The sequence below is a fragment of the Lonchura striata genome, chromosome 11 (assembly GCF_050655825.1).
Source record: "Lonchura striata isolate lonStrDom1 chromosome 11, ASM5065582v1, whole genome shotgun sequence".
In the NCBI taxonomy this organism is placed as follows: domain Eukaryota; kingdom Metazoa; phylum Chordata; class Aves; order Passeriformes; family Estrildidae; genus Lonchura; species Lonchura striata.
In genome coordinates, this window is record NC_140713.1 from 19239293 (window position 1) to 19252314 (window position 13022).

At 41.1% G+C, this 13022-nt stretch overlaps 1 protein-coding gene across 3 annotated transcripts in view; it reads left to right on the forward strand.

Moving 5' to 3' along the window:
• Positions 1 to 278: 278 nt before the first annotated feature.
• Positions 279 to 13022, forward strand: part of WWOX (WW domain containing oxidoreductase) — a 483980-nt gene continuing 471236 nt past the window's right edge. For 2 of the 3 annotated variants that reach the window (XM_021541209.4, XM_085589258.1), the window contains exons 1-4: positions 364 to 513; positions 3519 to 3583; positions 4829 to 4886; positions 5360 to 5538. In XM_021541209.4, coding sequence (XP_021396884.2) covers positions 407 to 513; positions 3519 to 3583; positions 4829 to 4886; positions 5360 to 5538 — 409 coding nt within the window. In that variant the 5' untranslated portion in view covers positions 364 to 406. Of the gene's footprint in view, positions 514 to 1661; positions 1838 to 1949; positions 2009 to 3518; positions 3584 to 4828; positions 4887 to 5359; positions 5539 to 13022 lie in introns of all 3 variants that reach the window. The other variant, XM_085589257.1, reaches the window with a different exon arrangement.

A 13022-nucleotide genomic window follows, 5' to 3' on the forward strand; every position in this document is an offset into this window, starting at 1 on the left:
TATGTAGTTTGAGTATCCTCCTTTTATATAGTATATTAATGTATTTTAGCATAGTTACAATAAAGAAATAATTCACCCTTCTGAATTGAGTCAGACATAGTCATTTCTTCCCATTGGGTTCGCCTGCATTTACAATACCCCTCATCATCTGCGCGCCCTCTGCGGACCCTCTCCTCTATCTCCTGGTGCTGAAGATCCCAGAGCACTCCAGACGTGCCTCACTGGGGCTGAGCAGAGCACCCTAAACCCCTGCCACCCCCGTTCCGCGCTCACCGGGGCGCCCCGCGGCGCCCATGCCCTCGGTGGCCATGCCCGCACCGGGCCGTGAGGCGGAACTACAGCTCCCATGGTGCCGCGGGGCGGGGCGGAAGCGGGGCGCTCCGGCCGAGCGGGCCGCGCCGAGCCCATGGCCGCGCTCAAGTACGCGGGGCTGGAGGACACGGACAGCGAGGAGGAGCTGCCGCCGGGCTGGGAGGAGCGCACCACCAAGGACGGCTGGGTTTACTATGCTAAGTAAGGGCGGGAGCGGGGCGAGCCCGCCGGGAGCGCTGTGGCAGGGTCCGCAGAGCCGCCCCTCGGTGCGGGGCAGGAGCCGCGCCTCACGGGCGGACCGCGGGGCGGGAGCGGGGACGCGGCGCCCGTGCGCGGTGCCCGCTGGTGTGCGGGACGGGCTCCGAGGCTGTGGCAGCCACAGCCACCCTGTGGAATGGTGCCCGAGTGCGCGGTGCCGGTGCGCGCGGTGCCCGAGTGCGCGGTGCCCGAGTGCGCGGTGCCCGTGTGCGCGGTGCCCGTGTGCGCGGTGCCCGTGTGCGCGGTGCCGGTGCGCGGTGCCGGTGCGCGCGGTGCCCGAGTGCGCGGTGCCCGAGTGCGCGGTGCCCGAGTGCGCGGTGCCCGTGTGCGCGGTGCCCGAGTGCGCGGTGCCCGTGTGCGCGATGCCGGTGCGCGCGTGCCCGAGTGCGCGGTGCCCGTGTGCGCGGTGCCGGTGCGCGCGGTGCCGGTGCGCGCGGTGCCCGAGTGCGCGGTGCCGGTGTGCGCGGTGCCGGTGCGCGCGGTGCCCGAGTGCGCGGTGCCGGTGTGCGCGGTGCCCGAGTGCGCGGTGCCCGAGTGCGCGGTGCCGGTGTGCGCGGTGCCCGAGTGCGCGGTGCCCGAGTGCGCGGTGCCCGAGTGCGCGGTGCCCGTGTGCGCGGTGCCGGTGCGCGGTGCCGGTGTGCGCGGTGCCCGAGTGCGCGGTGCCCGAGTGCGCGGTGCCGGTGCGCGCGGTGCCCGAGTGCGCGGTGCCCGAGTGCGCGGTGCCCGTGTGCGCGGTGCCGGTGCGCGCGGTGCCGGTGCGCGGTGCCGGTGTGCGCGGTGCCCGAGTGCGCGGTGCCCGTGTGCGCGGTGCCCGAGTGCGCGGTGCCGGTGCGCGCGGTGCCGGTGTGCGCGGTGCCGGTGTGCGCGGTGCCGGTGTGCGCGGTGCCGGTGTGCGCGGTGCCGGTGTGCGCGGTGCCGGTGCGCGCGGTGCCCGTGTGCGCGGTGCCGAGCCGGCGGCACCGGCCCCGCCGGGGAGGGTCGGCGGAGCCGCCGGTGGGAGCGGCCGGAGCCATCCCGGGGCTGTTCCAGTGCCCTCGGGGCTCCGTGGGCGATCTTTCTGCGTTCTGGGTGAGGCTTACACAATGTTGCAGGTGGGTCGGTTTCTTCTTTGTGGGAACAGAAGAGAAGCAGGTGCGATGGGAAGTTCAACGCTGTGCATGGCGTTCCTCGTCTCTTCAGTGCACCTTGGGCACGAGATGAAGAATTGCGTAGGAATTGCATTTTGCACCTTCTGCCCGTGCCGCTGGACACGATTCCATCCTCCCAGGTTACAAATGCAGGATGAGCTAACTGAGGAGAATATGTGTTTATACACTCTCTCCTCTTGTGTGGTTTCTGTAGCCATGCTCATCTTGGGTTTTCCTTCCGTCTGTTTAAAGCTACAAGAGTTATTCCCTTCCACAACAAGGTGGGAAAGTATGCTTCAGTCTCACTGGTGGTGAGTTCGCCTTGTCCTCCCAGGTTCTGCCCTTATTAACACTGGACAAAATGCTTTAGTTTATCTACACTTTGTAAACACTGCGATTACTCTCTAGGTGTTTGTTTTGCTTAGGTCAATTGATTGTATATTTCCCTTGACTTCAAGAGCCCTGTCAGGAAGGATTCACTTGGTGAAAGTAACAAACCTATGAAATAACAAGGTGTTATTGAGCATAATTGTTACACAGTCAGTTCAACAGGTCAGTTTCTGAACTCTTGTGAAACTGGACTGGTTCAGTTTAACAACATTACATAATATATCTTAACTGTTTTAAAATCTTGCTCAATATGTCCAAAAATATATTAGATGTGAAGAGGTGTTACACTGTCGCTGCCTTTAAGTATACACTCTGTATGTGTGATTTTTCTGCATATTCTGGGAATTTACTTTAAACCTTATCATCAATATGAACTTCTAGCTGGAAAAGATTATTTTAGTTGAAGGCTTTTAAAGGTATTTATGATCACGTAGGTGTGCACACAGGTGGACACAGCCTGTTTGTCAGGCAGCTGTAATTTGCTTAAATATCTCCTATTTTTCTGGTCACACATGTGCACGTGTTTAGTCTCAGCTCCCCAGCTGTGATTCCTCTAATACCATGAGCTGTCACTGTGGGCTTGCTGTAAGAAGGGAAAGTTGCTTATGTTGTGTGTAAATTGCTGTTGGGCCTGTAGGTTATTTGTAATTATTTGTGTGTTATTTATTGCTGTTGTCACTCTTTATTTCACACTTGGGCAGCTATCAATTTGGGCACTCAATTAATCCCTGCCTGACTCTTAAAACTTGGTTATTATTTAAAAATACTCAGTGAAAGATGAGATGGTAATGTCCAACTCGATTTCAGCACTTTGGTTATTTTAAGACATTGTGTATATGCACATGACTTTGCTTATTAGTCTACAGTGCAGAAAATTTTACAATGGAATATTTTAATTCTGTTAGTGATTTAAATGAATGAAGTCTCCTATTTTGAAGAAAAGATAGGATACCATTGTTATGTATGTTAAATAAATATCCTGCTAGTCAAGGTCCTTGGATAAACTTATCTGTCCAAAGATACAATTGCTCATAGAAATCCAACTTACGTATATTATACTCTACAAATCAATATTCTTAGGCTGGAGTTTTAAAAAGGTACCTTTGTAATTTGAAGACTTTCTAATATTAGTATTACTAGCTGGTAATAAATTATTTTCTTGTTCTTTCTTCCTTACTCCTGCCAAGGATCATCATCTTTTTGAGGTGTCTTCTGAGTCTGTTAATGTTATTTTTAAATGTGTTTTTATGTTTGTTTTTTTTTCCTAATAATCAACAAAACCTGGATTGGAAGTCAAACATTTATTTGAATTTTTATAGACTCCTGTGCTCTCTGGTTGATTATTTTCAGAAGTGTGGGGAATATTTTGGGTTACATCAGAAAGCTTATTAGGCAGTTTTAAAAAATCTTAAACTTTTTATTTTCCTGCAGCCACCTAGAAGAAAAAACACAGTGGGAACATCCTAAGTCTGGGAAGAGGAAACGTGTTGCAGGAGGTTTGTGTTAAACTTCTGTAATGAGCTGACATTATCTTACAAACACCTGGTTCCTCCACAAACTCCAACTGATCTCATTTTGATCTTTGAGTTGTCACTGATTCTGAGTGGGTAGAATATGGCTGACTTCAGTGGGGTTTTACCCCTGTGATTGTGTGATGATTTGCAGTTTTATGGCTTTTCTGTATTGCTCCATAAGGCCAAAGTACCAATTCGAGGTTACACAGTTTGTTTTACTGTGGCTTGTAAAGGATATAGTCAAAAGCTGGGGTTCTGTGTTCCTGGTGTCCGTCAGATAATATTTATAGTTGGATAATATTTTTCAAAGAATGTATTTCATCAAGGAGTATCCCTGGCACAGAAAGAAGCCTCATTAGTTCTCATTTTACCTGTTTTCCCCAACCCAGCTGAATATTTGTGCCAGAACAGAAGGCAGGCAGTGTTGCAGGAAAATTCCAGGGGAAAAAGCTTTTCAAGGACCTTGGGTCAGTGCCTTAAATCAGATCTTCCCAGAAGCTTCTGTACCTGGGGACACTACACTGTTGGCAAGCCATGTTTCTTTTGGCATTGGTAATCTGACTATAAGTGGAATGTTTTCACCAAGTCTGAAGTTAATGGAAGTGAAATGAATACTTTCTAGCTAAGGTTAGAAATACTCTGAATGCCATCTGTTAACTACCTTTGTAGACTCTTTGATATAAGAACTTGTTATGTAGAGATTTGTCATTTTCCTTCTATCTATCCTTCCAGCTTCATTGACTCATTTAGGTTTGATTTATTGTATCTCATGCCCACTTGAGGGTTCTGATCTTTCAGCTTTTGGTATGTGTTACACATAACTTTTCCTAAAAAGCTTTTGCTTTTTATTTTAGCAGGGGTAGATACTGAACTGTGAGTAGTATAGATCTGTATGTGCTTGGCAGCATGGTTGCATTTTGCTGTTTTATTTTTCTCTGCTATAACATGAAATAATCTTTATAAAGATTTTTTAGACTGTCTTTATACTTAATCTGCCAGCCATTGCACTTGTACCAGATCTTCTGTGTATTGTATTTCTAGGAGAGAGCAATTGTGTGTGATTAGGGAAGCAAACTTTCTGTCAAGTTCTGAATTCAAGGGCAGCAGGTAGCTGCACCACCTACAGAAAACTATGCAGAATTGTGTCTCATCAGAAATCACTTAAACTTCAAATTGAAGAGTATGCTAATGCCTAAAAATAAAGTTAATGTTTAATGTGCTTCCTAGATCTGCCATATGGATGGGAGCAGGAGACTGATGAAAATGGGCAAGTCTATTTTGTGGAGTAAGTATCTCAAGTTGTGGAGTATGTAGAAGGAGGACAGCTGGGTTACATGCTGAGTAGCCTCCTGAGTTATGATACTGTGACAATATCAGCTGGAAAGACAAAAAGATTAATAAATGCAGCTTCAGAATCCAATATAGACTTGCTATAAGAGAGAATATGATCTTCTCTAATGTAACAAGATTTTTTTTTTTCCCCATGCAAAGTCCTGCCTTTTATGTCAGGGGTTTGCGTGAAGTTCAGAATGGCTTGAGAAGTATGTAAATACAATTATTAATGGATGCTGTCACAACTGGAAAAATGTTTGATTAAAAAAAATAATTGGGATAATTTCAACCAAACTGAAAAAAAAATATTTTTGGGAATCTAAATAATCCACTGGAGTTGTACCCAGCAGTGGTTTAAATACATTTAAAATCTAAATTCAGAGAGCAGAAGGGTTCAAACAGTTGAGTTTTTGTGTTCTTTTGCAGCCATATAAACAAAAGGACTACCTACCTTGACCCAAGACTGGCCTTTACAGTTGAAGATAATCCAGTGAAGCCTACTACTAGACAAAAATATGATGGGAACAGTACTGCAATGGAGATTCTCCAGGGACGTGACTTGAGTGGGAAGGTGGTTATCATCACAGGAGCCAATTCAGGAATAGGTAGGTTAACATGGCATGGAAGGTAAAATATGGCAAACTTTATCTTACATGCTACTTGCTTGTTTAAATATCTCTGTATTTTTGGTTTTCAAACTTGATTTGCACTTTTTTCATAGAAAACCACTGGTTAGAAAGGTATTCTTTAAAAATGTGTGGAGAATTTGGAGCTTACAGGAAAGACATGAAGTGCTGAAACAATTGATTTTTGTCTAGGAGAATATTGATGGAGACATTTTACATTATGCAAATATATAAAGGATGGCTGTGAAAGAGAAAAGAATTTTATTTTTATGATCTTGGTGGCTGGGACAAGGAGCGAGGTTTGTATGGCTGCAGGGCAGTTCAGGTGGAGTATTCAGAAAGACTTCCTAATGCTAGCAAGTAAATTCAGGTGAAGATTTTCCCAGGGGGTTGTGGAATTTTTCTCTCTGAAGGTAGTTTTAAGTGAATTGGATGATAAACTCATGTCAGGATGTTTTACTCAATGCTCCTTTAGTTCAAAGAAATACAATTTATGGCCTTTAGTAATCCTTGTTAGCTGTATTGTCTCACAGGTTTATCAGTCCTTTCAGACCCAGTTTTTTTAGATATTTGTTAAATATTATTGCTTCTATAGTGGGTGAGAGAGATGCAGATCTTTTGTTGCCTTTTGTTCATTTTTTTGTTGCCTTGTGTTGTTTGCCTTTTTATTTGTGATGGGATTACATCAATATTGAAGGAGTCCTCATGCAAATTATTTGGTGGTTTTTATTTTAGTTCAGAATTTTGATTTAAATGTATTTTTGAGGACATTGGAAAACCTTGAAGATGTTCTGGAAAATGGGTTAAGAACACGACTTAAAACTCAAGAAAATTCAGAGTAGTATTTCTTAATTATTTAAGGGACTGTTACTGCACAGGAGTTGCATGAAGAAGAATTTAGAGCTTTACTGTCCTTGCAGTGACATCCTGCTGTCACTGCCTGATGTACTCCTACAGATTGGCACTGCAGTTGGGGCAGCAAGTGTTGCACTGACCTGTCTCAATGAATTTGGGCTTTTCCAGTGAGGTTTGCATTCCAAATTCTTGGCACAGCATTTCTCTACATTACATCCAGCAGTACAGTTTGCTTTGTATGTAACTGTGCAGTGTCTGAACATTCAAAGTTACCTGGACTCAAAGGGATTTGCCTTCAGCAGGAGCAGAGCTGCCACTCAGCCTTGCTGGATGAGTGGGAGGTGTTTCAAACATAGCAAAAGATTAATCCAAGATATATGATGGTTTTGTCAAGATTTTTTTCCATGTTTATCCCTTAGTTTATAATCTGAATTGATCACAAGTAATCAATCATATCCTTGCTTGAAATATTTTTTGCTCTGACATAGAGTTCATAAGTATGAAGGTAGAAAATTTGTGTGTTGCATTTAGTGCTGCTTTAGTCCTGTGCAGTATCTGATGTTTCCTACCAGTTGCCATGGAGCATGGTTTAATTAGCTGGTTCAAGGGGACTCTTACCAGTTTTGGAGCTTATTTTACAATTAGTTTAGGATTTAAATGCTGTGCTCCGCTTGGTGTTGTAGATATTCCTTTTAAATTTTCTGTGTATGTTGGAGGTAATAGTTTCCTCTCTGATTATTTTGAGGAGTAAACAATTCCTGTGATTTCAGAACAGCAAAATGTTTTCTTTTAGAGGCAAGCATAAATAATTTGAGGGAAATGTTGTCCATGAAGTAGAAAGAGATATAAAAATAATGTATCACTTACTGAGCATTTGTACTCAATAATGCAAGGCAAAAAATAACCAAAACCTTTAATAGTTGTCCAAATGAGGTTCAGTGGTATATTTGAAAATAACTAACTGTGGTGTCTGTTCATTTGTTGAGAAATATTTCATTTTGGGATGGGTAGAACAAAGATCAAGCTGTAACTTGGTAGCCTGCAGTCAGAAAAATGTGTTTTCAATTACTGCATTGCTGGATGCTCAAGATAAAGTTTGTGAAATGCTGAGAATCCCTTGAAAGATGGATGAACACATAGTGATGTTTTTATTAATCTATATACTCTGCTTTAAGATAGCAATGTTAAAAACAGATCAGCAAAGATGGAATAATATCTTAATTCACTTTATTTGTGCATCTAATACAGGGACTTCTGTCTAGCTTGTCAGGAGCACTTTTTTCTCTTAGAGTTGAAAAATGTCCTCAATTTCTGAAGAATAGAGATGCTTGCTTAGTTAGTGAGGGAATAATTTGGATGACTTAAGCAGTTTTAGGGTTTTAGTGATGTCACATGTTGCCTCATTGACATTAATTTAACATATCTGTAAACAGGGACACTGTCTGCCCTGTGCTGGTTCTTTTCATTTCTGATTAGGAGATGATCTGTAAAAACTTCCTAGATTATACACCCACTTTCTTAACTTAATCCTTAAAATTGCTGTTGAAAGTGTGTGTGTGAGTACTAAAAATGAAATTTAAAAACATTTAATTTTTATTTTGCAACTTGGAAAAGGCTGACAAATTATTCTGTTCTTACAATACAAAGAGGTCCTAGCAGCTCAAGAGTTAATAGTGAAATATTTTCTTCTTTATTTTGGAAGCTTTTTCTTCTGGCAGTGCAGTTCAAGTATTCCTTAGGGTTTCTTTTCTCATCTACTTCTTATGCTCAATCTAAATTTTATCTGAATATCACATTGGAGAGTTAAGGTAACTTTTGGTTCCAGTAAAGCTGGTGTATTAAAAAGAAGTCTTGTGCATCAGTCCTGATTTTAAAAACATATTCTCTGTACATTTAAACATGAATAGTATCAATTGTCAGTTGGTTCTGGAAGAGGCAGTAAGGCTTATTCCACTAGTAGGAATTGAAGGTGTGTGTAATTTTGAGTGTTGTTTTTCTGTTTAAAGGCCTTAACATGAACTTGCAGAGAAAGACCTTCCCCAGCTGGCTGCTGGTATGAGCTGACTTCTGCTCCCCAGTGTTGCCAGTAGAGGTCTGTGTTGCTCTTTGAAAATACTGAACAAAAGCAACCTTGTGCTTATTGCTGTTCTTAGGAAATGCTCCTGTAATTCTGTTGTTTGTGTTCTTAATTATTAGGGCTAGAATTGTAAATTTATAAAAGTGTGTCAGCAGTTCCTCTAGGTTTAATTTTACAGAGATGTGGTATTTTCAACTGTATGTGTAAGCAATCTTTAATGATGCATTTTTTTAAAAAGCTACTCTTAACTTGGTTTTAGTATCAGAGAGCCACTTCTGTAGCTAATATGATTTTCTGACTTATATAAAAATTGCTGTCTGTTTTTAAGGATCATGTATGACCATGGGACCATGATGTGATCTGGTTGCTGTGTCAGGTGCAGTTGCATCTAACCCAGAGACTGGAGTGTGTCTGAGTGGTGAAGTGCAAGTGGTGTTGCAGAAAATAATGGAAGGACAGAATGGGTCTGTTCTGTCCATCAGGCAGATTCCACAAAGCAAGGTGTTTCTTAATGCTTTTTCAAGATTTTATCACAAAACTGTATTGATAATCACAAGCAGTTGCTCAAACTGAGATTCTAATGTTTCTGCTAGATGAAGGTCAAAAGAAGCCTGTTCATTGCTTTTGTAAGGGATGCCCAAAACAACCAGATTAGGTTTTTTTTCAGATGCTGAAGAAAATCCAGAAGCTCCAGCCACAATGTGGCTTGCTGTATTGCTTTCCTTGATAATGTTTTAATGTTTTAGATTGTTTCCTCAAAGTAATTTTTAGTGTTTTGTTGGAACTCTTTCTTTTTGGCACTTTTACTTCTGTGCAATGTAGAAGAAGCCTTATCCAGGAGAAAAGCTGTGGATTAGGTACTAAATCAGTGCTTAAAAGAAGAGTCACTGCTCCAGTGAGATTTTGGTGTGTATATACATTTGGTGTGAGACGTTACCATGGTTCTTTTTTTTCCTGGACAGAACTTCAGTGTTAGCAACTTCTGTCATCCTGGTGCAAAAGGTTGGGAAACTGCTTATAATCTATCTCAATTAAGCATCTGCTTTATGATATAAAAATGGTTTTCAATGTCTGGCCATTTAATTTTTATAAATGATAAGTTTTTCTGTTTTATTCTTGTCTCTTGTAACTTTCCCAAAAGACTCTCTGAGCAACCTGGTCTAGTGGAAGGTGTCCCTCTCTGAGGTTTGAGATTGGAGGAGCTGGGTGATCTTTAAGGTCCCTTCTAACCCAAACCTTTTTGTGATTATGTTTTTAGATAAAAAACTAGCTTGAAATAGTAAAAAAAGGGTTATTACAAAAATTGTGCAAGTTAGATTGCAGCATTATCATTGAAACTCAGTCTGATTAAAACTAAAAATTGTTTGTTAGTACATAGTAGCAGAAGATGACATGTTTTATTAAAACATATTCTTACAAACCAAGGAAATGAAAAGAAACCTCCTTTTTTCCCCCTTGACTACTAGAATAGATTTAGCAGCTGTATTCTTTCATTCTTTCTTCAAAAATTGATGTATGTCACAATCACATCTGATTTGCATCCCCTTAAAGGTAGTCACTACTTGAGGATCAGGTATATGAAATTAGGAGAAAAGACTTAAAGTTTAAACTCTGCTTTGAGCTCAACTCTCAGAATGGAGCCGGTGCAGCTTTTGAAATGTTTATATATTTAATTAAATGTTGTGGTTAATTGCAGTGAAAATTTATATATAGACACAAACATATCTGATCATTGTGAAACTGTGGAAAGTAATACTTTGATGCTGAGGGTCTTGATAATTTCCTTTTTATGAATCATCATGATAAGAGGTAGATTATTATGTTTGGTTCACATGTGGGGGTGCTTTTGTGATAAATACAAATTATGTGGCTCTGCAATTTATCTTGTCCCTTTCTCTGTATCACCTGCACCTCCTTGTGGCATCTCTCCCATATGGGACATTATTTGAACATTTTACATCTGTGAGCAATGTAGAATAACTACTGCTCTGAGGTCCTTCAGTTCCCAGTATAGTAGGAACTTTTTAGAGTCCCTTACTGGAAAATACAGCAAGGTTTTAGTGCTGATGGATGTGGGATTAACCATGTTAATTCTGGGACCAGTAGTGTCCAAGATCAGATAATACCAAGGTTGAAATGAACTTTAAATTGTGGAAAACTGGGATTCTTTGTTTTCAGTAAGCATACAGTGCTTACATTAATTCAGAAAGAGCCCATCACTATTTATTTTTACCATCACTTTATTATATTAAAAGAGAAGCTGTTTTTGGTAACTTTTTACTTTTTTCTTTTCATCAAAATAGTATAAAAATAAGAGAACCTGTCCATAACCAACACAAAGCATGTGGACAGGCTGCTGTGGCTGTGCTTTTGTACTTCACAGAAGATAATGAAAGTTTAAAGTTCGTGGGAGAATTCCTGAATTCCTAATTTCTGAGCTGTCATTTCTGTGTGTAACAGTATTTGAGCACTTACTATATTAGTATTGTTATGAATCTTTCTTGTAGTTAAAAATCAGAATCTACCTTGAGAGTGTTAATAGAACCAAGTGTGGTTAACCTTTGTTGTATTTCTTAGGGCAGTTAAGTGATCACTAATTGAGTAATGGCTGTTTAAGCTACTACTTGTAAGAGAAGAAAAACTAAACTTTAAAAACTTACTTAAATTTTATATGAAGACTCTTTAGGATCTCTAATAGATGCTGGCTACTTTTCACCACTGTGCCCTAAATCTGTGGGCAATGGAGAGATCAGAAAAGTATGATTAAAAATATTTTTATTCCTGAAGGAATCAAAAATTGACTGCTCTGTACCTGCAGAGAGGAGAACTTTGTGAATATGGGGAACTATTGTAGTTCAGAATCTACTGAGGTTATTTGTGGGTGACAGCATTTTTACTGAGGCTTCATCAGCCTTCAAAAAGAAGGTAACATTTGCTGAATGATAATTAGACCAGTGAATGGTCTCATTTAAGTCAAACTGATCATATGGGAGGAATTAATCAGACCCTTCACATATCACTGAGTGCTTGATTTTATTAGTATTAGTCTGACTGTTAAATATGTTCATTTTCTTTTGCTGTACTGCCTGGAGTTTGGTGGCCTAAGCCCACAGATGTTTGTCTGTCAGGAAGGAATTATTCAGCTCTATTTTGGAGCTAGATTGCAAGTTTTCCTTGAAAAATGTGCACATTTTTCTTTGAAAGCCCTGTTTGTTTTCCAATTTCTCTCTTGTTTCCACATGAAGTCGAGGTTTTGCAACTGGCAGGGCTTCTACAAAGGAATTGCTCAAGATAGCCTTTGTTCAGATTTACTTTATGGTTTCTTGTATGGTTTTGAAATTTCTCTTATGCTGGAACACCTGAACTCTGTCAGACTTGAAAAAGTCAGCTTGTTTTTGTTGGATAGTTTGTTTTCGGAAGAAAAAAAACCTCAGAGAGAAAATACAACTGTTTTCTTTTGGTCCAACACTATTAACTTCTTAACTCTAATAATATGATTTTAAGATTTCTTAAGCTTTTTTTATATGGCTTATTATGATGAAAAAAGAGCAAGGTGTTTGCTTTCTAGTAATTATTTACATCCTTTTTGTTACAAGAACAGAACAAGGGATGTGAGCTAGGACAGCAAACTTGTGACAATGCCTCTTGAGCTGTCTTTTCCCAGTGTAGTGAAAAGAGTTCATTGTCTTAACCAAAATTCATGTTCATAAATGTATGAAATCCTGTGGATTAATAAAACTCATGCCTGTTTTTGAGAGTTTCTGTATGTACATGGTTGTGATGTAGCTCAGGGGTGCACAGAGAAGGGAGATGCATCTAGTGTTGTCAGTCCAGAGCAGAACTTTTTATTTTTGTGGTGAGGGATCTGTTGCAGCCTCTGCATGGTTGGAGGTTTCATGTTGGAAGTGTGGCATGTGTGGAGAAATGCAGTGGTGCTCATTATGGAGGTTTCTGCTCAGAGTTTGTGAGGCAGACAGAAAAATCAGCAATATCTAACTTTGGATTATTTTTCTTGGCCAAATCCTAGCTGTCCCTGAAAATGTTTTCATGTATTGTACTTAATGTATTTTTTTTATTTATTTGGCTTTTAACAACATGGAAGAGCTGTTCCTTGATGTATATTTTGATTTTTTTGTGACTCTTAGGTTCCATGTATCATATCTTATACCCCATGACTAGCACTGCCATGAAAATCTTGGTGCCTGTGTAAAAGTTTTGTTTTTTTGCTTCTTACTTAAACTTACACTTAGCAATTTTTTTTCAGGCATTTCCTTTGTGGAAGTCCAAAACTTTGTAGCAGGCATGAATTTTGTTGTACCAGTGTTTTGAGGGAATGGGAGTACAGTGCTTTTCCAGGAGAGCCTGGGTCTTGCAGGAAGTGTATTTTTGGCTGGGTAACTGATGTAGAAAAGCATGATTTCTTGAGGGGTACGTGCCTCTGGGTGGAACTTTTAACTCCTTATGTTGTGGGATGTTTGTAGCTGTCAATCAGAGATTAGTACTGATGTAGTTTGAACAAATAAAAATCCAC